This window comes from Eublepharis macularius, chromosome 13 (assembly GCF_028583425.1).
Source record: "Eublepharis macularius isolate TG4126 chromosome 13, MPM_Emac_v1.0, whole genome shotgun sequence".
Classification (NCBI taxonomy): domain Eukaryota; kingdom Metazoa; phylum Chordata; class Lepidosauria; order Squamata; family Eublepharidae; genus Eublepharis; species Eublepharis macularius.
Genome location: NC_072802.1, coordinates 12,816,198 through 12,841,159, shown reverse-complemented (window position 1 = coordinate 12,841,159; position 24,962 = coordinate 12,816,198). Strand labels below are relative to the sequence as shown.

Below are 24,962 nucleotides of genomic sequence, written 5' to 3'. Positions count from 1 at the left end.
ACTCAGTATTTTGCTGCTTTAAATACTTTTATTCAAACGCAAGCACTGAACAGGAAACCCAGGTTACATTTCCTAAACAAAACTGACAAGGCCTGGAATGCCAAGGAAAGTAATGAATGCAACACTGGATGGGGGGAGATGGAATCCACACAGACGTCCAACCAGACAACTGCTCAAGAACAAAAAGCCAAGTGACAAGATGCAGGTGCGCTGCAGGTGGGTACCAAAGTTTTTCCTTTCCATCCACTGCGTTAACAAGCCAAAATTAAAGGATTCAAATCTAAGTTTTAAATTACATTGCAATGAAGGAATCATTAAGTCTAGATGGGAATGAAGTGATACAATCCTGAGGTGGAAGAGTGAATTACACCTCTTCAGACTACATGTGGGAATGCCATTTCTCCCCATCATACAACAACCTTCCTTCAAATGAAACTCTGGCCAGAAGAACAATGGGATTTTAAAATAAAATTCTTCTTGTTCTATTTCAACACACACTCCTCAGCATAGGACACTTTAGCATTCCACACAATGGAAAAAGAAAAGGGCATCAAAATGATGAGAGCAGTGGACCCAATTCTTTGATCTACAAAATATTAGCTAAAAATATTCTTCCAAATTCCCTCACCCATTCTCAAAGTTGCCTGCCAAACCAATTCTTCTTTTCATGTTCTCCCAAAATACTGTGCCACAGTAAGAAAGGAAGGACATGACTTCTTCTACAGCAAGCGCAGTGGTAGAAACAAGTATGTATTAGTACGGGGAATAAGTGCACTGTGGGCTGCCTTGATCTAAACTGCTGGAATTATTGCAATTAGTGTTGTTATTAATTTGCCAAAGTGCCTCCCAAATCCTTTTCTACTTGCTCTCAAAAGGCATAAGCCCTATAGCTATGTACAGGATTGATATGTAAACGCAAAAAGTGCAAATGTGATTGTTTTTGACTTTTGGTTATTGCATAATTATGGTATTAATGCATTAAAAAAGGTATTTTCTTCTATATGGTTTAGCATTACATATATACTGGCACTAAACTTAAAAAAAAATTATTAGCAGACTGTAAACATACACGAAAAAACATACACACTCAGAAAAATACAGGATACAAATAAAAACACTGGTATCTACCAACCATATCACTGATCCAAAACCTCCTATCCCATCTCCACCAATATGCAAAATCAGCTCATCTTAATGAGGGTTTGCAAACACTCGTTAGTGTTAATATTACTGGGATGCTAAATCATGGCTATAGAAAACAGGGGGACGAAGTGGGAAAGCGAGTATTGCAGAGGGAACATCTGTTTCAGTTTGCAAGGTGCCAGTTTTCTTCTTTTTCACTGGTTCACTCCTACACTCACTGGCTCAGTTCAGACATAAATATGTGAGTCTTTAGAATGCGTGCTCCCTCTTTTCCTGCCCTTTCCTTCTATGTAAAAAGCCACGGTATGGAAGGGAAGGAGGGAGTGTGTGAGCCCATGGTTTGTTTATTACCATCATATCAATTTGGTGTTATGGCTGAACTGAGCTATTATTCTGTATCACACAGGCTTTCCTGTCTTTAGAACTGAATGAAACAGGCCAGACAGACTTCCCTCATTGTGAAAGACAAGCTACGAAGAGTTTTGAAAAATAATTTTGCAATGAGCAGTACTTGTGTGGTCTGCAATTACTAGAATAATTACCAGTTGTACTGGATCCAACATCTTCAAGTTTCTTTAGTAATATCTAAGACTGAATGATCTCTCACTGCATTATGATTAACAGGCACTAAATAACCTTGAAGGAAGTTACCAGATATACTGCGAGTAAAATTAATATGATGAAAATATTATATTTTCTAACATGGATTATAATTTTTAAATGTTTGACTTCTTTTGGCATTCAAAAGCAATGCAGTGCATTAAAGCACTGTTATTTCAAAGTACTTTAACATTATAAAATATAAGCACAATTTTAGAAGGCTGGATACAAATTCTATGTCTACATTATTTTGCAGAGGACTGGATTGAGACCTGTAGCTTAAAACAGGGAAGAATCAAAGTGAGAATTACAGTTCTATGCTACTGCTGCTGCATGATTTGTTATTTTGTGCTACCTTAAAAAGTCTATTTTACAGTCAACACAGTGATGTTCACTCAGTGGCTCTTCTAAGCACCACCTCCAGGGCAGCCACCAGCCTATGTCACTGGCCCTTGCCCAATGGGGAAGGACCGTGGTTGGAAGTTGGTACCCGTCTTGAAGCAGCCACCATCAGACAGAAAAGCTGCAAACCTCCCTGAGGTTAAAGCCTCATGCTGGGGGCAAAAGTAAATGTGGCTCTTTTGGCTGATAACTGTGAATGACATGCTGAGTGAGCACCCCATGACGTGTTAACATATGAATTGTCACCAACAGTAAAGTTAGATAAACTTTTCAGCTCTTAGTCAAATGCTTTCTGATAAAGACTTCTTTAATAACACAAAATTAGTGATGGCACTGAACTTCAAAAGGGGGGGGGGCCTAGAATGTGAATTTAGGTATTTGACCAGCCAAATCAATTCCCAGCCATACCCAAGCCCCCATGAACACCAGTGAAAAATAGGCTTGCCTAACTCTCTCTCTCCCCTTGTTACATAGTTACCCCTCTTCCCTTTCCCATCCATGCTTTCCAGGCAGCAGTAGAAAGAGACCTCTATAAATAGAGTCCCTTGAATCTGTTGTGCCAGTATTCCTTTGAAATATATAACTCCCAGGATCCTTTCTACTGTCTTTCTGGGAACTACACTTTCCAGGGATTGTGATTCTTCATTGCTGAAGTGGCATTCTACAATGTAACAGAAGCCCTAACTTTTCCTTAATACACATGACAAAAGATGGGCACAAACTGAAATATGAACCAAAGTTCGTGACGAGCCGAGCCATTTATCAGAGGGCATTTCTTATGACCCGCAATGAACCGCTATGATTTTTAGCCGAGTTTGTCACTGCAGACAGCTGGCGCTGATCAATCAGCTTCCTAGGCAACAGGGGTGGGATAGGCTTTCTGCAGACTTCCTGCTGCCCCAGAAGTGACATTTTCACAAACTAAACGAACCTGTTTGTGAACCAGGCAATTTCATGCTGGTTCATGGTTCGTGAAACGCGATGAACCATGAACCACAATGAGCTGCCATTTTCCCGGTTCGTGCCCATCTCTACACATGACGCATGAAGCTGTCTTATACTGAATCAGACCATTGTTCCACCAAGGTCAGTATTGCCTACTCAGACTAACAGCAGTGGTTTAGGGCTTTATTTATTTATTTATTTTATATTCTGCCCACCCCACAGCAGCAGGCTCAGGGCTTCAAGTAGAGGCCTTTCCTATCACCTACTACTGGAACATTTTAACTGGAAATTCTAGGAATTGTACCTCAGACTTTCTGCATGCCAAGCAGATGCTCTACCACTGAGCCACAGCCTGTCCCCAAATTACAATTAGGTGAGTTTTGAAAAATAGGGACGGGAAGGGGCGGGGGGGGGAGCTTTGCATTCATTCACCATTTTTGATGCCACTGGGAGAGCAACGGGACTTAGAGTTCAAAAGTGGGCTCCAGAATAAAAACAATAGCCTCAAGCAGAGGACCTTAATAATTATTGCTGATCAATATGTGAAAAATAGTTTGTCAACCTGTTCTGAAATGATGTAGTAAACTGCTTCCAAGGTCAGTAAATTCTTGAAGAAGCTGCAAAACACAAGGCAATTTTTCATAATCTAGACTGCTATACTTCAAGCATTCAGTTGGTTTATTCAAATCATACATTCAGTCTGCAAAGGTATTTTATTCAGTCCAAATATTGTCAGCATAACAAATGCTTCAGTATACTTCAGACACAACATTTCCCCCTGTCCTATTAATCCATTTCACATTTCGATTACTTTCATGAAGTTGAATAAAAGCAGTGCCCAAACATTATCACATCAAGAAACGTGAGGTTTAGTTAGAAATTTTCTTCACAGTGGGTATTCTCATCCCTTCCAAGCAATCTGAGCAGTTGTGAGCAACTGAGTACTCAATTCCATATCACAGCGAATATGCTGCAAGTACAACGACTGAGAAAATTCTGTGCTTGTTAATATTAGAAGAACCTACTTCTCACCACATTACAATTTTTAGCTCCCTGAGTGAAGGGAGAACATTGTGGACTGGCACAACTGACTCTCCCTCTTAAACAAAATTAGAACAGTAAGCTAGTTCTGATATTGGCAATTCTACTGTTTATGCTTCACCTTCAAAGGGCAATATTAATATCATACAGCACTGGAGAGAGAAGCTACTGAGAATTAATGTCGGAAATATGCCTGCCTACTACCAAAACTTTTCTGATGACCTTTTTAAGAGGAGAATGCAGGTTGTTTATAAGTAGTACCTGAACAATTAAGGTTGTCTGTATCTGAACAATTCTCATTATATCTAATTCTGAACATGGCCCCAGAATATGGATCAACAAATCCACACAATGGGGCCAGGCACAAAAAGGTGAAATGTTTCTACCAATCTGGAGAGAACCCCAACCCTAGGTTTACAGGAAAATCTCAAGCTTTAAAACAATAAAAGAGGGGTATAATAAAATTGTAAAGTTTAGGATCTAATGAGATTACTTCACAGTATCTTGGAAACCACTTTGGATTTCCTGGGCATCCAGACACAACACGTGGCTCTGGAAAAAAAAATGTCACTGCCTAGCCTTCAGATTGATCTGAACCTATTTCACTGGCTGGCTTTTCCTGAGCTACAAGCCAAGATGTTCTCAATTTGAATCTCATTCTCAGCTCTTCCATGAAGTAGCAGAACTGCAATTCTATGATACTTACCTGGGACTAAGTTCTGTTGAACACAGTAGGGTTTACTGTGGAACACAGTAGAGTAAGGATGCATAAGCCATTTCTGTGTATGGCCCTGGGACAACTGCTAATCTCTCAGACTCACCACCCACACTTGCAAAATCATTACTCTGTTAATAAAGTTGGTGGCCCACACCAATCATGGAAGCAGGAAAAAATAAGCTACCCAAAGAAAAATAACGATTTGTAAATTAATTAAAAAGAAAAAACCTCTCCCAAAAGACCTGATAAGGATGGAGTGTGCTCCAAGAGGCACAGAATGTTGAAAGCCAGTTAATTGGGGATGAGGGGAGAGAGAAAGGGACAATTGCCCTTCTCAAGCCCCAAGGACTTAGAGAACCCTGAAGGGAGAGATTTAGATGTGTGGAAGTAAATTTTCTAATAATTTATCTCACCTTGTGGTAAGCCATCATGGACCCCTAAACTTGTTTCCTCCAATACTGAACCTCTTGGCCACATGCCTATGAGTAAGGCAGCAGAACAGGGTCCCCACAGACTAGGTAGGGATTTCTGGATATTTGGATCAAAAAGAGTCCAGTAGCACCTTTAAGACTAACCAATTTTATTGTAGCATAAGCTTTTGAGAATCAAGTTCCCTTCGTCAGATGCATGATACAGAGACTCTGTATCATGCATCTGCATGCATCATGCAGATGCATGATACAGAGACCCAGTCTCTGTATCATGCATCTGACGAAGAGAATTTGATTCTCGAAAGCTTATGCTACAATAAAATTGGTTAGTCTTAAAGGTGCTACTGGACTCTTTTTGATTTTGCTACCACAGACTAACATGGCTAACTCCTCTGGATATTTGGATAACTCCCGAGGCAGGTAGAAAAATATGTCTTGGTAAATTTCTTTAAAAATACAACTTCCCCATACAATACACACAAACCTTCTACACACAACCCCTCATAGTGTTGACTGACTGTTTAGAAAAGGAGAGTCCTCACTCACAGGAAGGGAGCATAAGTGTGGACTCCTCTTCCACACACAGGAGCCATCATCACAAGCCAGCAAGCCCATGAAGGCACTGATGGGGCCAGCCCACTCATGCCCACATCCATGCATTCAGTCATCGTGGGAAGAGGCCATGAGCAGAGGGCTACAGGCATGGAACGCTGAAGGCATGCTGAAGGAAACCAACCTGTTTGACCCATAAGATCGTATAATATTCTGGACTGACAGGCTTGCATCAGAGGGAAACCCTCCAACGTGTGTGTACACATGAGTTCTCAGAAGGTCACCAACCTTGCCCCCCTCAGAGCTGAAGCCTCAGAGCAAATCAACACAAAGAGGAACTCCCTGCACAGTGAGGGAAATTCCTGGGTACGCAAAAAGAGATGACCTTCCTCCTTCATAAAATGGAATAATCCCTTGCTCCAAATTAGAAAGAATGTTGTGTGAATAGAAGCTCAAAGTGTTTTAAATACAATTACTCTCTCATGAGTAATTTTGCTTGGAACACATTATTGTGCTTAAGTTATGTTACCAGAGATGTCTCCCAAGCAATATCTAAAGATTGACCTATTTATTTTCAATGTTTCAATGCTATTGTTAGAATCAGTTGGGCAGAAATTAAAGAGAATATACCTGTTTAGTTTTGGGAATTTCAGAAAATGACTGCTATCAAGCTATGTGATTTAAAACATTTCTTTGCTTCCTAATGAACCAACGGACAGGTTCGAAATTTGATTCTGCTTATTGTGAATGTCCCTTCTCAGTGGTACTGGAATGCTGTGGTCTTAAATACCGGGAAGGATCCTCCCCCTGGACACAGACAGGGCCATAAGTTTTTTTCCTGTGATTCCAGTAGGAGGGGCTTCCCTTTCAGCCCAGCAAGGCCAGGCAAAGCCCTAACTGAAACTTTATAAATGAGAACCATGAAACAGCTAATTCAACTATGTACTAAACAAAGCAAGAACTATCCAGATTGGAAAGGGAAGTTCCCACCAGGTTCAAACTACCTAAGTTCAAACTACCTAGGTCTGCTACCTCATGGCCTCCAATATAGCAGCTTGTTGCAGATGTAACAGCTTTTGCTCAACTGGCTAGTGGCCCTTTCACGGGAGGCAAGCTGCTTGGGGAACTCAAGAACAAGAAGAGGGTGCTTCCAACTAGATGGAAGGAGAGGGAAAGCACTAAGAAATGTTGTTCATTTCAAATTTCTGGCAGAGATTGTACAAATTTCTGATAGAGTTCATACAAAAAAATTAGGAATAAGTGCCAGCAATGCAAAAGTGGAGTTATGTTCAATAAAATCACAACCTCTCCAGAAAAAAAGGAAAGAAGGAAGCCACAGCATGAAACAGAGACCAGTCTCAAGAAAGGTGGCTACACACATTGGATCTTCTAACTATCCCGAGGGACAGATTCAACGAGGTATCTTGCAACCAGTGCCCTCAAAACATCAGCTACAGCTACAATCAATCTAGCAACTACTGGGCATACATGCCATCAAGCCTGTTTTAAAGGCCAGTGAACGTCAGGGGTCTATTCAATTCTTTATACGTAGTTCCCAAAAGAATAGGGAAGTAGACGAAGTATGACTATATCCTACAATACAGTATGTATAAGACTTTTTTACAGTGCATTCTATTAAAGTGTACAGCTTTATATAACACCTCCTTTAAAAGGTAGAAGGAAATCCTGCCCCAAAGATGAAAAGCAAAAAGCAACACACAACTAAATTTAGAGTGAAGAAGGAATTTGAAAAGCAAATAGGAACAATTAATAAAACTTAATTATCTCAGAATAATGAAACTATCCAGAGAAATAAAGTAACCATTAGACAAAAGTGTCAAAAGAATACTGAAAGACAAGGAAATGACAGAAACTAAATTAATTTCCGAAGTCAGTCAACTGGTGAATGTTAAGACAGTTGTGTCAGAATGATTTTGTTCTGCCAGGGCATCTGAAAATGTGTGAGAGAAGTGACAAGGGATGAAACTTTAGAAGTAAGTGACAAATTTAAGAAGTAATAATTTGCTGGAGGCGCACTGACAGTCACCTGAGAAACCATAAATGTAATACTACTACCTTTTCAAAGGCTACAAAATGGACCAAAAAAAAGCCAAGAAACTTCAGGCCAGCAGCTAGTAAGGGGAGACGAGGACAAACAGTGATGCAGTTAGGATGGTTAAGCATGCAGAATAAAAGATTTACTGAAAGAGCATTTCAGCATTGATTTTCAAACAGCCTTTTCCATTCCCAGTGTCAGATGTGCCCTGCTTATCTGCCATGTATGTCTATTGCAGTCTGTGTTATATTCTGGGCCTCTGAGAATGTGTGGAGGAATATCTAAGTCGCTGGGTAACTGTGTAGCTGTGAATCGCTTATCTTGCAGGTGGCTACTTTCACTTTCTCGGCAGGCATGGGAAAGTGTCCTTGAAGTGCTGGTGGGAGCCGAATCTCCCTGAAACATGGAATGAGCTCCTCCTCCTCTTCCCCTCCCCACTGCCTCATCCATCCTTCTAGACCCTGCACACCTAAATTCTAATGGTCCTTATCCCAGGGCGGGAACCTTGCCCTATAACTAACATTGCTTTTCTCCTTTACATCACTTCTGCCAATGCTGACTGAGTGAACTGACACTGATGGATTGCTAATAAAGAAACTTTAAGATGACTCTTGGGGTGTCTACAGTGAAGTATCTGGGGATCTAACTGGCAGGACCTGACATTTTGGCAGAAGTCTACTATTCCTTTGGAACTAAGGCCTCGATATCCGCTACCTGCACAATGCCAGACGAGACGGGTACAGGACCTAAAAGATGCCAAAGAAGTCTTCCACCCTCCCAGGACTTCCGGAATGGCGCACTGCCGTCTCGGCAGCTGAGTAATGAGCTCAGTGCCGTGATCTTCCCGACTCCTTGGAACTCGAGGATTCGGGCCCCCAAACTACCCCATCGAGAGGGGGGGTAGGCCAGAGCAAGGTGGAAGAGCCAAGGGAACTAGCAACCCCCTCTGTAGCCCCCTCACCAGCTCAAGGCAAGGACCGCGGAAGCCCTATGGTTCTCAAACTGCGAACTCCAGGACTTTGAATAAGCAAAAATAAAGTGAAGATTCCTGACAAGATAAATAAGTAAAGACAACTGAAGGACCGGAAAAGAATGATTCTACTTGACATCTCTGCAGTAAGAGAATTGTTTATGGCTTTATGAGGGCTATTCAGCTTGAGGAGGGGGGTTTCATTATCCTCCGAAGAAGCGGCCCTTTTATGGCCCAGAGGAATGTTATCAAAGAGTGATTGCAAAAAGTGTTTTCCTGGGAGAGAGCTGGGTAGCAAAAATCTTCTGAATTATAAACAGCAAGAGCAAAGTAGCTTTTTACCTGTTTTAAGAGATCTTTGGTGACTATCTGAAAGTGAGTGAGTAAAATGGTGCTCCCTCAAGAAATATTTTCAAAGCTGCAGCAAATCTCTAAGTTGTTGGATAACGTATTAAGAAAAGCAGATGAGACATTTGAATTCAAATCAGATAAAGACAAAATGATAGTATTGTATACTTCTCTCCTTTAAGAAAAGATTTAATTAATGACATATACAAATAATGGGACTAATAATAGAATGTAATGATGTTCACTTCTACTTTCTGTTTTTTTTCTTTTCTTTTCTCCTCTCTGCTTTATTTCTGGAAAGACTAAGGGTTTAATACCCTGGGCTCAAGAATTAAAGGACTGAAATGTGCCTTAAGATGATGCTCACTTAAAATATAAATAATTGTTAGAAATGAAAAGGAAATGGAATCGGTGGGTTAAAAAGCAATAAAATTAAAATGTGCTGGGAGAGATTTAAATGGACTGTGTACTATATAAAGAGACAAAGAAGGGGATGTGTGGTTATTCAGTTTGCTTTTCTATGGATTGATGTCTATATTGCAATTTTTTTCTGAAATACTGATCATATAATGGATTATCTTGTACACGAATCTGAGACAAAAAAGTTCTCTTGTGTTTTTTTTTTGGAAAATTTGATAAAACTTATAAGAAGTCTTCCACCCTCCCCACCCAGGGGCAAGGTTCGGTGGGGAGAGGGATTGGAACAATTCCCAAAGCTGGGGCGACTCATCAGAACTGGTTATTGACCACCCCGCGTGAGTGGGTGCCCCGCAAATCGGAGAGTCGAGAGGCTGTGGCTCAGTGGAAGAGCTTCTGCTTTGCATGCAGAAGGATCTAGGTTTGTTCCCTATTAACTCCAGTTAAAAAGATCAGGTAGATGATGAAAAAAAAGCCTCTTCCTGAGACCCTGGATACCTGCCGCCAGTCTCTATGCATTACCACCCTTACCAGTAATACTCAAACTTCTGAGAAGGATCAAGGAACAGGGAACTAAGTGCTAGTGATTGCCTCTTGGTGGCCCCATAGACTGTGCTTTTCCACACTCCAACAGATGGTGATATCTTCACCTCTCATCCTACCAACGTCTCCAATCATGTTACAGTAGGAATTGATTTGGCACTCTCATTTAGACTTACTCTGTTTAACTATGTGGAAATAAAAAGGAAAATCTTCCTAAGATGGGGATATTCTGGAGAGGTGGCCATCATTCTCCTAGCATCCAGAAAACAGTTCATGGTCAGAATTTTCAAAGCCCTCCCTCAGTGGGGCAGTAGCAAAGTTCTGGACATTTTACACAGCCCTGACCAAACATCCATTTGAACTGGTCAAGGAAGTTCCCCTGAGAAGGCTGAGAATGAAGACCATCTTCCTTACTGTGGCCACATCTGCCAGAACAATCTCAGACCTAAGCACACCATCAGTCAGACCTGAACTCTGTATCTTTCACAATGATAAGGTTCATACTGTCCCCACCTTTCTTCCAAAAGTCTATTCCAAATTCCTTACGTTGCAAGAGATAAGGCTACCACATTTCTACCTGTACTCTAAATATACTAGGGAGAGGCTCTGACACAACCTAGCCATCAGAAGGAAGCCTATCTGCCCCAAACAGTGCAAATCAGAAAGTCGGACTTACTGTTCATTAATATATCTCCCCTCTGCTTATGTTGCAGCTCTATCTTTTTTGACAGAAGCACCTTCTACTTGCCTTTCATGAGGTATTTCTCTATTGCCTCACCAAAAAGGTTGGTCCCTTTGAATGGGATCACCACCACCTTCACCTGGGCTGAGGGGTCTACCTCCCATTTCCATAGCCATGTGTTACTTCTCGCCATAATGTTGAACCCCATGGCTCTGGAGGAGAATTGGAAGGCATCCATGGACACATCTGCAACAAAGGCCGTTACTAGTGCAGTTTTCTTGACTTCATCCTTGATCTCCTTCGGAACTTTACTCTCCACTGCAACTAAATCTGACACTCAGGAGAAGGCTGCTCTGGCAAATAAGAAGCCAGTCACTGAAGCTCTAATCGAAGTTGCCATGGCATCAAAATTTCTATGTAATGCCTGCTCAATTCTTCTATTGCATGGGTCCTTAAGGAGGCCGTCTGCTCCCATTGGAAGCATAGAGGTGGATGCCAGGATAGATGCTGGATCATCCATAATGGGCAACTTGGTTTTCATTTTTTTTTTTTTTGCTTTGCCAGGATCCCATGCTCAATGGAGCACTGAGGTCGACGTCCTGAACGTAGGCAGGGCCAGAAAAAACTGCTGAGGAAGCCCCCTCCCCTTCTGGGATCAATCAGATAGACTGACCCTGCACTGGAGAGGAGGAGCCACTTCCCAATAGTACGGACTGACCCACTCCCAATGGACCACCGGAGAATGATAAATTCAACGTTACTGCTTTGTGGAGTCATCTAAACTGAAGAGAGGGTGTCCCACACGTCAGACAGGAATAGAAAGAAAATTAGTTCCTGCCTCCCTGACTGGATGGTGGGAATCACAAGATGTCCTCCTTTCTCAGAGAAGGACCCTTCAAGGTGAGTGTCCAAAGGTCCGTTTTAGTGCCATAATGCAATGCTTTGGTTGTATTCACATTTGGAATTCTGTGTGCAATTCTCGTTGCCTCATGTCAAACAATGAGACCATAGAGCTCAGATGTGTATTTTAAAAAAGGACAACACAATCATTAGAGGGATGGATTATTTCCCTTGAAGAAATTATGGATAAATGTGAAACAAGAAAAGACTGATGTATAATGCTAATTTAAACATATAGAATTCACCATAGAATCATAGATTTGGAAAGGGCCATGCAGACCATCTAGTCCAACCCCCTGCCCAGTGCAGGATCAGCCTAAAGCATCTCTGACAAGTATTCATCCAGCCTCTTCTTGAAAACTGCCAGTGAAGGGGAGCTCACCACCTCCCTAGGCAGCTGATTCCACTTTTGAACTACTCTGACCGTGAAAAAGTTTTTCCTAATATCCAGCCAGTACCTTTGTGCATGTAGTTTTAGCCCATTGCTTCGGGTCCTACCCTCTGCTGCCAACTGGAACAGCTCCTTGCCCTCCTCCAAATGACAGCCTTTCAAATATTTCAAGAGAGCAATCATGTCCCCCCTCAACCTCCTCTTCTCCAAACTCAACATTCCCAAGGCCCTCAGCCTTTCCTCGTAGGGCTCAGTCTCCAGACCCCTGATCATCCTCGTCGCTCTCCTCTGCACCCTCTCGATTTTGGCCCCATCCTTTTTGAAGTGAGGCCTCCAGAACTGCACACAATACTCCAGGTGTGGCCTGACCAAGGCAGTATAGAGAGGGGCTACGAGAGGCTATTCCACCAGAAGACTTTGTGATAACTAGCACAGATAGCTTTAAAGCTGATTGTGCAAATTCACAGAAGATAGGTCTCAGCAACAGCTGTTATACCATATCGAAGGACAGGACCTGAGCATTCAACTTCAGCATTTTTTAATCATCAGATGCTGGGGGCAAGGAGCATAAGACGGGTGTTTCAAATTTGATCTGTTTGTGAACCTTTTTGCTAACTTGGCACTATTGGAAGCAGAATGCAAAACTAAAATGGCCCTGGACAAGATCCAGCAAGGCGAATTTTGCAAATACTTTCTTCTTTACTAAAATATTTACACCCCACCTGTCCTAGGTGGTTCAAGATTGCTTTCAAATCCAAATTGAAAACAATGTATAGTAAACCCCAGTAATACCCTAATGTGTGCAGCATACCCCTCATTTAAAGTCCTTGCAGAACCTCTTTTAAACTTCTAGACAGCACTGCATTCACCCCCTCAGTGAACCCATTCCATAGGGTGGGAGCTATGATAGAAAAAGCACAGGTTCTGATTGATGCCAGGTGGGCTATCTTAAGCAGGGGAATAGCAGTACGTAATTTGCTCTTATTTATCTCTGGCTTGGAAGGGCAGTCCTGTGGGATTCAAGTGACTCAAAAACTGTGGTTTTATGTCACAATTTCTGATCAGTCTATCAGATATAGGTAATAAACACTGACTGTATTTAAATCATAGTTTGTTCATTTCTAGCTTCTTTCCCTCATTCCTCCTATACTGCCACCTCTATGCCCAGGGAGTCATGGATGACTGCACTATTAAGACTATGGTTTGTAAATTTAGACATTATAAAAACACACAGTTAGTATGCACCATGATTAACAAACCTCAGATTGGTGTCTGCCAATAAACCTGGCTTTCCTGAATCATGTGTTTTTGGAGAACACAATTAACCAGGGTTTGATCAGTTGCCATGACATATGCAGGCAGCCTTGTTCTTACTGTAATAAACCAAAACAGATGAGCTTCTTTTACTCTGTACCATTCATTACTCATAAGTATTAAACCTTCATCTCAATCTGGCACCGTGATACAGCAATACAACTTTAATACATACTTGGGATGTATAAAAGTCCTCCTTGCAAACTTTCTCTCATGGGTCATTTATGGTTCAAAGCAACAAACATCTAAATGCTGCCATTGAGAGTCCACTTTATACAGCACTGGAAGTAGCAAGATCCATCTTGGTCACCTTAAATGTGGCCATTAATCAGTTACTCTTATCCAGGGCCAGATTTTCATGCCCTGCTACGATAGCAATGACTATTAACAGGACTGCAAAGATCTAACAAAGTCTGTATTTTTTTAATTTCATAGAGTAAGTGTGTCCCCTGACCAAAAGTGGAAAAATATTAGTAATTCCTAGTGGCCAACATTAAATATTAACTGCCAGCTCTGAGAAATATTTCAAATGCTAAGGTACCAAAAACAAAATTTCTAGGTGCCAGGCAACCATATTCCTGGGAAATTTCCACCACTGCTCTTCAGCTTTTGAATTCAAACAGGAATAAACAGTCTTTGCTACTTACTTTACTCTGATAACGCTCCAATTTAAAGGGCTATAATTCAATAAATTGTTAGAGACCAAGGATGGTCAACTGGCAGTCTATAGACTGTGCCCACCCTTCTAAACTATTTTACACAACCTGCCTTTCTTCATAAGATCAGGATGGTTTTATATATGGTCTTGGTAGTACAACCAAATTTTAATCGATATGTGGGATAAAAATATGTTTGTGGCAGTTGCAAGAAATATTCCACAGTAATGCTACGTATCTCTCATAGTTCTGTACAAGATGAGTAGACATGTTATCTGAAGAAGTGAGCTGTGGCTCACGAAAGCTCATAGCCTATCACTAATTTTGTTAATCTTACAGGTGCTACTGGACTCTTGCTCTTTTCCACTGCTATAATTCTGTACAGTTACCTTCTCATACAGCTACTCAAAGAAGCAAGGGGGTATGTATATTTCATTTAGATTTAAATTAGTTCTGAGATTAGTGTTAGAATAAGTCAAGACTGCGAAGCAGACTACACACCTAGACCCCGGGCCACCACCTGGAGAACGAAGCAGCACACAGGAGTAAGTGTCCCTGAGCTGGTGCACCCAACCTTTGAAGAACAGAATATGCCTAAAAATCCAGAAATGACTAAATCCAAGTCCAGTTACTAATTCTACTGCTTTACTGATTGATTGATCTCTACACTAAAGAAACAGAGACAATGTTAAGATTATGCAGTCTAGGTATGAATCACACAGTGACATTAGTTGCCAGGGAAGTGGAGGGTTATCACTTACCTCCCTAGTCTAGCAGAATCCCCTCAAAAGCAGCTTGTAGCTGAAGAATAACATGCAATGGGAATCTGTAGGATTAAATTAATTACAGCTGATTGGAAGCACCTGCTGGAGAAGAGGTGAGAATACCTGATGTTTTAGAATTTGGAACATGTCAATCCAAAATTCACACATGTACACATTGATTTTTTTCTCCTTTTCTCCTTTTCATGTTCTGCTCTCAAGTTAAATTTTAAAATCTTTCTCTTTTTTTTTCGAGAAAAATGTTATGACAGAAGTCCCATAGCAATGATTAGTTGTACAGTATTTCATGACTTCAAAAAGAATCCAGTTACAGGTTTTGATGATACAAGCCTGTGGTACCAACAACTGAGAAAAGTTGTTGGATGTCAGATGTTAAAATTCTGGCTGACCAATTTAGCAGCATCACAGAGATAAATGATCATTTACAAATGCAAAGCCAACAGAACAAGAACCAAAATCTTACCTAGTAAGCGTGTACTCCCTGAGTCCTGAATGCAGGTTCATGGCAGAAAAGGTACCTATACATCCACGTAATCGTTTGTCTCGACCAATTTTCCACGTTACAAAGAGTGGGCTGTATTAGAGGGAGAAAAAAGAAAATGCAATGGGAATTCTGACATTAATCACAACTTCAAACTTTACCTCTGATATATTGCCAGGAGTATGCTTCAAGGTTCACTGCATATATTGCTGTAAGTATGTGCATCAAAAAAACCAGTAATGACCTCAAAAAGCTCAAAGAAAGATGATGGTAACAGGGAAGGAAAGAATAGCCAGCTCCCTTCTGAGCACTCATCCAACTTGCTAGAAACCGTATCTAGAATGTAAGTCACAATGCACTGGACCAGACCGTACACAAGAATATTCTTGTATTGTCTTGGTTGAAATTCAGACTTCTGGAAGTTTGGGGCAAGTTGCTATGTAGAACTCTACTCCTGCAAACCTTCAGAAGGCACCTGCCATTTCTCTCTCTATTTTTCTTAAAGTGTTGGGAACAGGATGCCCTAAAGGAGTTTTATAGAGCCCTGCCCTCACCCCTACCAACCTAACAACTTTGATCAAACATCTTGGTTTATTGCAGTTAGCTCAGATCCTGTTTTTGCTCAAAATCAGCTAATTTCTGCTTATGCTAATTTTGCTGAATCAGAATCTTAGAAATTAAGGATCAGTGCTGACACCCATGCTTTAATATATACACGAGACTACTACTGAATGAGATCTCCTGGAATTTGCTGACGATCTCCAGCTATACACCCTCTTTGTCTAAACCTCCAGAGGCAGCACACTTCATCCTGAACTACTGCTTAGAGATTATGGACAAGTAGATAAGTGTAACAAACTGCTGAATCTAGATGATGGGAATGCTATTGGCAGGGAAGACAAAAGGTGTTTGTTGGAGGGAAAACCATCTCTCCTGACATGTGTGCATGCAAAAGTTGAGATTGGCACAGTTACATACCAGCTATCCCTTTTGCTCTCTGTCAAGCCTACAGGATGCTGTGTAGTAACTGCCATTTTGTGGAATCATCTGCCAGAGGAGGTACAGAGTGTCATTTCTGGCAAAATTTTGGAAGTTGTGCAAGTTTATTCTTTCTTCAGAAAGTGAAGTTAGCTGATACTCATGCTGGGCTGGAGTTCTGTGGCCATTCTGCTTTTCAGTCTTCCAGGTTTAACATAAAAAACAGGGGAGGTGTATTGGTTTTAGGAGTATTAGATCATAGTAGTTTTGGAGGAGCTATACTTTCAATAATATGAGTTTAACTGGGGACTGGGGGCATTTTTCAAGCAAACTCCACCAAATTTGCAGGAAGCCTAATCCAGACTGTTCTCTAAAGACCCTATAAATTTCAGGAAGATTATGCCCCGGGGTCCAATTCTGTGGGCCCTTGAACAAAGTTCCCCCAGCCACTTTTCATTGTTTTCTATGGGGGGAAATTTCCAAGCTGGCTCTCAGGCAGAAACACATAAGAGCAAGGCTGCTACTGGCCAAAGATACACTCCCAAATGTAACCTCAAACCAGAGGAAGCCCAACAGAACCAAACTGAACCAAGGGAATGGAATTCATCCAGAACCAAACTAAAGCAACATCAAAACAGAGAATCATGCCAAACCAGCAAATTCTGCCAAAACCAAACTGAAGCACTAGACACTATTGCAACTTATCCCAACTGAATCAGTGTCACTCACAAAAACGCCAGACAGAACAGCCAGTAAATGTTACTGAAGTGGCCTGCTATACTGCACCAATCCGTTTTTTTAAAAAATATATTTTTATTAGGTGAGCATAATTTACAAATAACATTTATCTATTAAAACCTTAATATCTATATTCCCCCACCCTTTCCCTCCCCCCTTTTTCTAAGACTTCCAACAGCTTTCCAACCCAATAACAAAATCTATTACTTACTTATCTATTCTTTCTACATATCATTATAACATTTTACTTTACTATACTAAATAATATCCATTAATTTCAGATCAAATTCTAATCTTAAACTCAATAGTTAAAACTTCCCTTTATCAGATAAAGATTCATATCTCCTAATCTCCCAATTTAGTAACTTACCAGTTGCCACAGTTTTCCCTTTACATCCCACTTCTTCTCTAAATATTGTCTTAACCTCCCCCATTCGTTAAAAAATTCTTCTAAATTCTGATCTCTCAGCCGCCTTGTCATTTTATCCATTTCTGCCATGTACAGCAATTTTTGTATCCAATCTTCGATAGATGGTATTTCTTCCACCTTCCATTTCTGCGCATATAATATTCTTGCCGCTGTTGTCATATAAAATAATAATGTTCTATGTTGCATAGGAACATCTTCCATATTTAAGCTCAGTAGCAATAGTTCTGGGTTCTTTGTTATCGATTTCTGCAAAATTTCATTCATCACTTTCTAAAATATCTCCCCAGTACTGTTTAGCCACCTCACAAGTCCACCACATATGATACAATGATCCTTCATGATTTTTACATTTCCAACATTTATCTGACATCTTAGCATTCCCATACGCTATTTTTTTAGGCGTCAAATACCACCTATATATCATTTTGTAAACATTCTCCTTAATACTAGTGCAGGTTGAAATTTTTAATGTATTTTCCCACAGATACTCCCATGATTCCATTGTTATATCTCTCTGACAGTTGATAGCCCACTTCACCATCTGGACTTTAACAGATTCATCTTCTGTATACCACTTCAAAAGTATTTTATAAATTTTTGATATCTTCTTCTTACTTTCTTGTAGTATATTTTCCTCCAGCTCCGAGTCTTTCCATCTGATTCCCCCTTTTAAGCAGTCCGAGTTATATAAATTCTTGATTTGCCTATACTGAAACCATCCATAGGATAAAGATAACTCTTCTTTTGTTTTAATTTTAATCATATTTTGTTCCATTGTCAATATCTCTTTATATGGCAAACATTGTTCTTTATTATAAATAGCTCTCGGGTCAATAACTTCAAACAGTACCACCCATGCAGGGATACCTTCACCCAAATAGTTCTTGTACTTTTTCCAGATCGTGAAGAGGTTTCTTCTAAAATAGTGGTGTAGGAACATAGCGTCTGCTTTTAATTTATCTTGCCACATATAGGCATGCCAACCAAACAATTTCTTATAACCCTCCAAAGTTAGAAGCTTGCGGTTCTCCAATGACGTCCAATCTCTTAACCACACCAAACACACGGCTTCATAGTACAGTCTAATATTTGGTAATTGCAGTCCACCTCTTTCTTTAGCATCACACAAGACTTTCATCTTTACTCGAAGTTTCTTGCCTGCCCATACGAAATCCGATATTTTCCTCTGCCATTTTTCAAATTGCTTGCTGTCCCTAATTATTGGTATTGTTTGTAATAAGAACATAATCCGTGGTAACACATTCATCCTTACTGCAGCAATTCTTCCCAGCCATGACAGATTTAATTTATTCCATTTAATCAAGTCTCTATCAATCTGCTGCCATAACTTTTCATAATTATTCTTAAATAAATCAATATTCTTTGCAGTAACCTCAATTCCTAAATACTTTACTTTATGTGTTACTTCACAATTAGTAATTTCCATCAATTCTTGTTGCTTTTGCTTAACCATGTTCTTACATAATATCTTCAATTTTCTCTTATTCACGTAAAATCCAGCCAAGTCTCCAAATTCCTTTATCTTATCAAGCAACTTCGGCATATTTTGTATTGGAGCTTCAACAATAACCATCACATCATCCGCAAAAGCTCTAACCTTGTAAGTAAATTCCTTGATCTTTATGCCTCTTATAACATCATCTTCTCTTATCTGAATCAATAACAATTCCAAAACCAAAATAAACAACAGTGGAGATAGTGGGAAGCCTTGTCTTGTACCTTTTCTTATTTCCAGCTTTTTGGTTAGGTCATCATTTACTACAATTGCTGCACATTGGTCTTTATATATCGCTCTCACCGCTTGAATAAATTCATTTCCCAGTTGCAGTCTTTCCAATGTGGCAAACATAAAATTCCAGTTTAAATTATCAAAAGCTTTCTCTGCATCAACAAAAAAGAAACCAACTTCTTTCTCACAATGTCTATCATAATATTCTATCGCATTTATTACAATTCTTAAATTGTCTTCAATTTGTCTATTCGGAAGGAATCCTACTTGTTCTTCTGCAATGAACTCAACAAGCCATTCTTTTAGCCTCTCCGCCATGATTTTCGCAAATATTTTGTAATCATTATTCAACAATGAAATAGGTCGATAATTCTTAACGCTACTCAAATCCTGATCTTCTTTTGGTATCAATGATATGTTAGCTTCATTCCAGGATTCTGGAACTCTTTGCCCTTTTAAAATTTCATTCATCACTACTTTCAGGAAAGGCACCAGTTCGTTTGCTAATACTTTATAAAACTTAGCCGTACTTCCATCTGGTCCTGGTGCCTTTCCTAATTTAGTCGACTGTATCGCCTCCTTTATTTCCATCTCTGTTATTTCAGCATTCAGTTTTTCCTTCCATTTTTCTGATATCTTTGGTAGATTAATTTTACTCAAATATTGATCAATAGCATCCAGATTTACCTCTTTCTTTTGGTACAGTTTTGCTCTGCTTATAGCTGATTGGTCCATTAACATCTTCCCTTCTTCTTGAATCTTAGTTATCACCCTTTTTTCCCTTGTCTTTTTCAGTTGCCACGCTAAATATTTCCCAGGTTTATTCGCACCTTCAAATGATTTTTTATTTAATTTCTTCAGCTCCCATTCCAGCTCTTTATTCTCCAATGCCTTTAATTGTTCTTGCAAAATTTTTATTTCTTGATGAAATTTCTTTTTCCCTGGTCTTTTTTTTAATTGCAGTTCCTTAATTTGGATACTCTCCACAATTTCTTTCCTCTTTTCTTCTTTTTTCCTTCTGTCTCTTGCATTTAAATCCATTAGAACTCCTCTAATAACCGCTTTATATGTACCCCAGACTTTGTATGTTGGAATAGTCTTATTTAAGTTGTAGTGTACAAAGAATTTGGTTTCCTTCTGTAATATCTCTGTATAACCCTCTTGCTGCCGCAAATCTTCATTTATTCTCCATCCTCGTCTTCTGGTGCTTTTCCCAAATTTACACATAACTGGATTATGATCTGAGCCTACTTTAGGCATTATTTCCACATCTTTGGTCCATATAGCCAAGTCTTTAGTGGCCCAGATCATATCGATTCTTGATAATGTCGAATGCCTTGCCAAATAATGAGTATATTGTTTTACTTTAAGGTTACTCCTTCTCCAAACATCTTCCAAGTTTTCCTGATCTTTGATTTCAAAGAAAGATTTTGGCAATAGTCCTCTTTTTTTTTTGAGCACCCTTTGTTTTTTTATCATCGTTTAAATTCATAACTCCGTTGAAATCACCTGCCAAGATTATTTGTGAGTAAGTTAATCCATCTAGTTGTTTCTGCAAGTCTTTGAAAAAGTTATCTTTAGCACCATATGGTGCATAAATCCCAATCATCAATACTTTTTTTTCCTTCCAAATAATTTCCACCACTATGTATCTGGCTTCTGCGTCACCAAATACCAATTTTGGTTGCAGCTCATCTTTAATATACAAAACAACTCTTTTTTTTTTTTGCTTTGATGCAGCAACAAATTATCTCCTCCCCAATTTGACATTTTTTAAGTATTTCACATCTTGTTTCTTAATACGGGTCTCTTGTAAACAAATTATATTGCAATGCTGTTTATATAGCCAATGAAAAGTAGTCCTGCGTTTAGACGGTGAATTCAGTCCATTTACATTCCAAGATATTATTTTACATTCCATAGTCAAATTCTAGATCTTTCAGGTAAGTCTTTTTCATTGTCAAGCAGAAACATCTCCATCTCGTGGCCAGATCTAATAATTTTCCTAACCATTTGAAATTCAAAACTCAAACCCTCTGGTATCTCCCATCTATATCTGATGTTCAACTCTTTCAACATTTGCACCAATTCTTTGTATTTCTTCCTCTCCAACAAGACTTCCCTGGGCAGTTCCTTCATTATTCTCACCATTTTCCCGTCAATTTCCAGAGGGTCTTGAAATTGCTTACTGACAATATCTTCTCTTACTCTTTTTGTAGTAAATTGCACAATCATATCTCTTGGTAGGTTTCTTTGAGCTGCATATCTCGAGTTAATTCTATATGCCACATCTAGAAGAACTGCCATCTCCTCCACTTCCTTGCCTAGAAATTCTGCCAGTATTTCTGAAATTTGCTCTTGGGCTGATTTCCCCTCTACCTCTGGGACTCCATGAAATCTGAGTTGTTTTTCCATGTGTTTACATTCCATCATGGCCATTCTTCCTTTCAGACCCTTAGTCTCTATCTTAAAAGAAGAAGACAACTTATCCGTTACATCTTCCACTTCTTTAACTTTCTGCTGCGTCATTTGCAACTCTTTCTTGACCTCATCAATACTCTTTGTTAGTTCCACCACCTCTAATTTAAATGTCTCTTTCAGATCTTTTACCATATCTTTAATCGTATCTTTGATCTCTTTATTTCCATCCACCACTTTCTTATCGAGACTGTCCAATGCCGACTGCCACTCCTTTTTTGACATCGTGGGGTTTGCTTTACCTCACTCCCACAAGTCTGCTCTCTTCCGCAACTCCGTGGCATAGATAATTTATTTTCAAAATTTAAAAGTTTATTTTCATCCAATTCTTCATAGTTTAACACATCTGATATCCAAAATGGCGGGCGTCTTTTCTCTATGTTTCTTTGTTGAAGATTCTGCCCTTACCCCTCTCCAAGATGGCCCACTTCTGCTTATGATGAGGTCGTACTCTTTCCCTTTTCCAAAATGGCGTACTTCCTTTTTCCGGTCTGCCCTTTAACAGCCGCTTCTAGCCTGTCGCTCTATTACATTGACGCACTTCCTGTTCTGTCTTCACCGCACAGCACTTCTCGCGGTCTTTCAGGTTTCCCACACTTCACTATCTCTCTTAAACTGCAGGTATGTAAACAACAGTCCTTTTTTCGCTCTAATTCTTCTATAAAAACTTCTATTTTATTAGTTCATTTGCCAGAAGATAGCCAATAGAGTTTTAAAGCGTTCCCGTTTTTTTCCTTCACTTAACTTGAATTCCTTTTATCCAATTTTAGCTTCAAAGGAGAGATAGCAATCTTTACCTGGCATCTGACGAAGAGAACTTGATTCTCGAAAGCTTATGCTAAAATAAAATTGGTTAGTCTTAAAGGTGCTACTGGACTCTTTTTGATTTTACCTTACTAGTTTTCTTTGCAGGTTGTAATCACTGTTTCATTCCTCAAAATAGTCCAAATTAGTTGCTGAAGCTTGGGTACGATGGTCTTATGTCAAATCAATGACTCCAAAGCCGCTGCAGAGATCTCTGCCACCCTTCTTAAAGCGGGACCTCAAGGCTGGGTGGGAGATCGTTGTGTAGATCCCCCCCCCCCGCAGCTGAGATCAAACACACTCTCGGGGTCTTGAGCGTTCTTGCCTGTTCTCCGCCTGAGAACAGGGGGCCGCGGACGATCTTGCACCCCATTAGCCCTCACAAACAGCAGCTCAGACAGCCCAGCTCCCTGAGCTGCGTCAGACCACCACGATCCCAAAGCGGAAGTCCTATACTGCACCAATCCGAAAGTGTTCAGAATTACTCCAACCTTTGTATAAATAGATCATTGGATATTTCAAGTTCATACTGTTTCCCCATTTTATTTTCTGCATAGTAATTTTATTTAGAGTTCAAAATTTTTAAAAACCCTGCTCTCATAAGGCATCCAAGACATTTTGTCCCCCTGCCACGACACCATCATGAAAGCAACCCACAACTGCAGAATGACCAAGACATAATAAAGATTTGGAATCCACATGTCCATATGCCTCTACACAGAGGAATCACAACAAAGGATGCAGAAACCAGAGAACTTGGGATTTAGCTCCGCAACAATGGTAGAAGAACAGAAGCACACACATCCATCAGGAAACTTGGTACAAACAACATCTCCTACTGGTAGTGCTTCTGCAGATCCTTTTCTCAAATGAATGATTTTCTTCAGAGAGTTAATAATTATTGCAAATAGTTATTGCAATTTCTGCTGCAGCAAAATAAAACAAAAGTCCAGTAGCTCCTTCTAGACTAACAAAACTGATTCTTGCATAAGTTTTTACGAGTCAGATCTCACACCAACCCATGCATAGAGTGTGACTCACAAAAGCTTGTACTGGAACAAATTTTGTAAGTCTATAAGGTGCCATTGGGATTCTGTTTAATCAATAATTTTGTCTCCTTAATCCAGTAATTGCCAAGTTCTGTGCCACAGGAAATATTTCACCAGAGTGTAGGTTGCCCACTGTTTATCCACACAATTCGCTGTTTGGCACACAAGATTCTAATCAATCTTTTCTGGAGCATGTTCATTAGACAATTTATGCAGAACGGACCATTGGATACTCACCGTGAAGGGTCCTTCTCCTCAGAGGAAAGGAGGACATCTTGACGGGTGATTCCCACCCTCCATTCAGGGAGGCAGGAAAAAGTTTTCTACTTCCTGTCTTCCTAGTGGGAGTCACCCTTTCTTTCAGTTTTGGCAACTCTGAAAGCCGTTACAGAGTCATAATTATGAATACGACACTCTAGAATTGAATAACTAGGAGAAAGGTGAGTAACAAACAAGTTAAGGGGAAACAACAGGACAGGAAATGAATTTGTCAGGCAGAAGAGAGTGAGAAGACAAAGACTTCGGGAAGGGAAAGATGTCCTCCTTTCCTCAAGAGGAGAAGGACCTTCACGGTGAGTATCCAATGGTCCATTCTCCCTCTGAGGCGGAGGACATCTTGATCGGACCTCCCAGAGCAGTGTCCCTATTTTCTGGGTGGGTCATTGTCATCTGGTCACAAGATATGTTTTAATACTCTTCTGCCAAATGCTGCATCCACTGAGTCGTAAATGTTCAGCTTATAGTGTTTAACAAAGGTAGGTACAGGCGACCTTGCAAATCTCTTAACTGTAGCATGTTTGGCAAATGCTACACTGGTTGCAGCACTTCGTATTGAGTGAGTAGTAATCCTAGCGGGTATGTCTAGTTTTCGAATTTTGCATGCTTCGATGATGCATGCCTTGAGGTTACTGCTAATGGTTGAGTTAGACATCCTCATTCCTTTATTCAATGAGGATATAGCAATAAATAAGGAAGCAGTTTTCCAGATTTGCTTTGTTCTATAAAGAAATGTTTTTAGAATAAGTCTTATGTCCAGAGTATGCCACATTTCTTCTTTGGGATGAAAAGCATTTGGTCAACTGATAGTAGACATAATTCCAGTGATCTGTGGGAGAGATCGCTTTTGGTAGGAAGGACCACTTCGTCCTTGTGTAAGATGCATAGCTCAAGCTAATTAACAGGGCACCCGGTTCTGATACCCTTCTTGCAGATGTAACTGCGGTAAGGAACAAAGTCCTCAGTCACTTAAGAGGAATTTCCTTGATAGGTTCTCAAAGGGGTATCTGGTAACAGCAGACAGAACTGTATGCAATTTCCAAGTCAGAAATTGGTGAGCCTGTGGCGGATCCTTCAGAGTATCACA

The 24,962-nt window shown here is 40.1% G+C and overlaps 1 protein-coding gene across 1 annotated transcript in view; it reads right to left on the bottom strand.

Annotated features, from left to right (window-relative positions):
• Positions 1-24,962, bottom strand: part of AMMECR1 (AMMECR nuclear protein 1) — a 159,389-nt gene that overhangs the window by 85,369 nt on the left and 49,058 nt on the right. Inside the window, exon 2 of the mRNA XM_054996712.1 lies at positions 15,355-15,465. Coding sequence (XP_054852687.1) covers positions 15,355-15,465 — 111 coding nt within the window. The remainder of the gene's footprint in view (positions 1-15,354; positions 15,466-24,962) is intronic.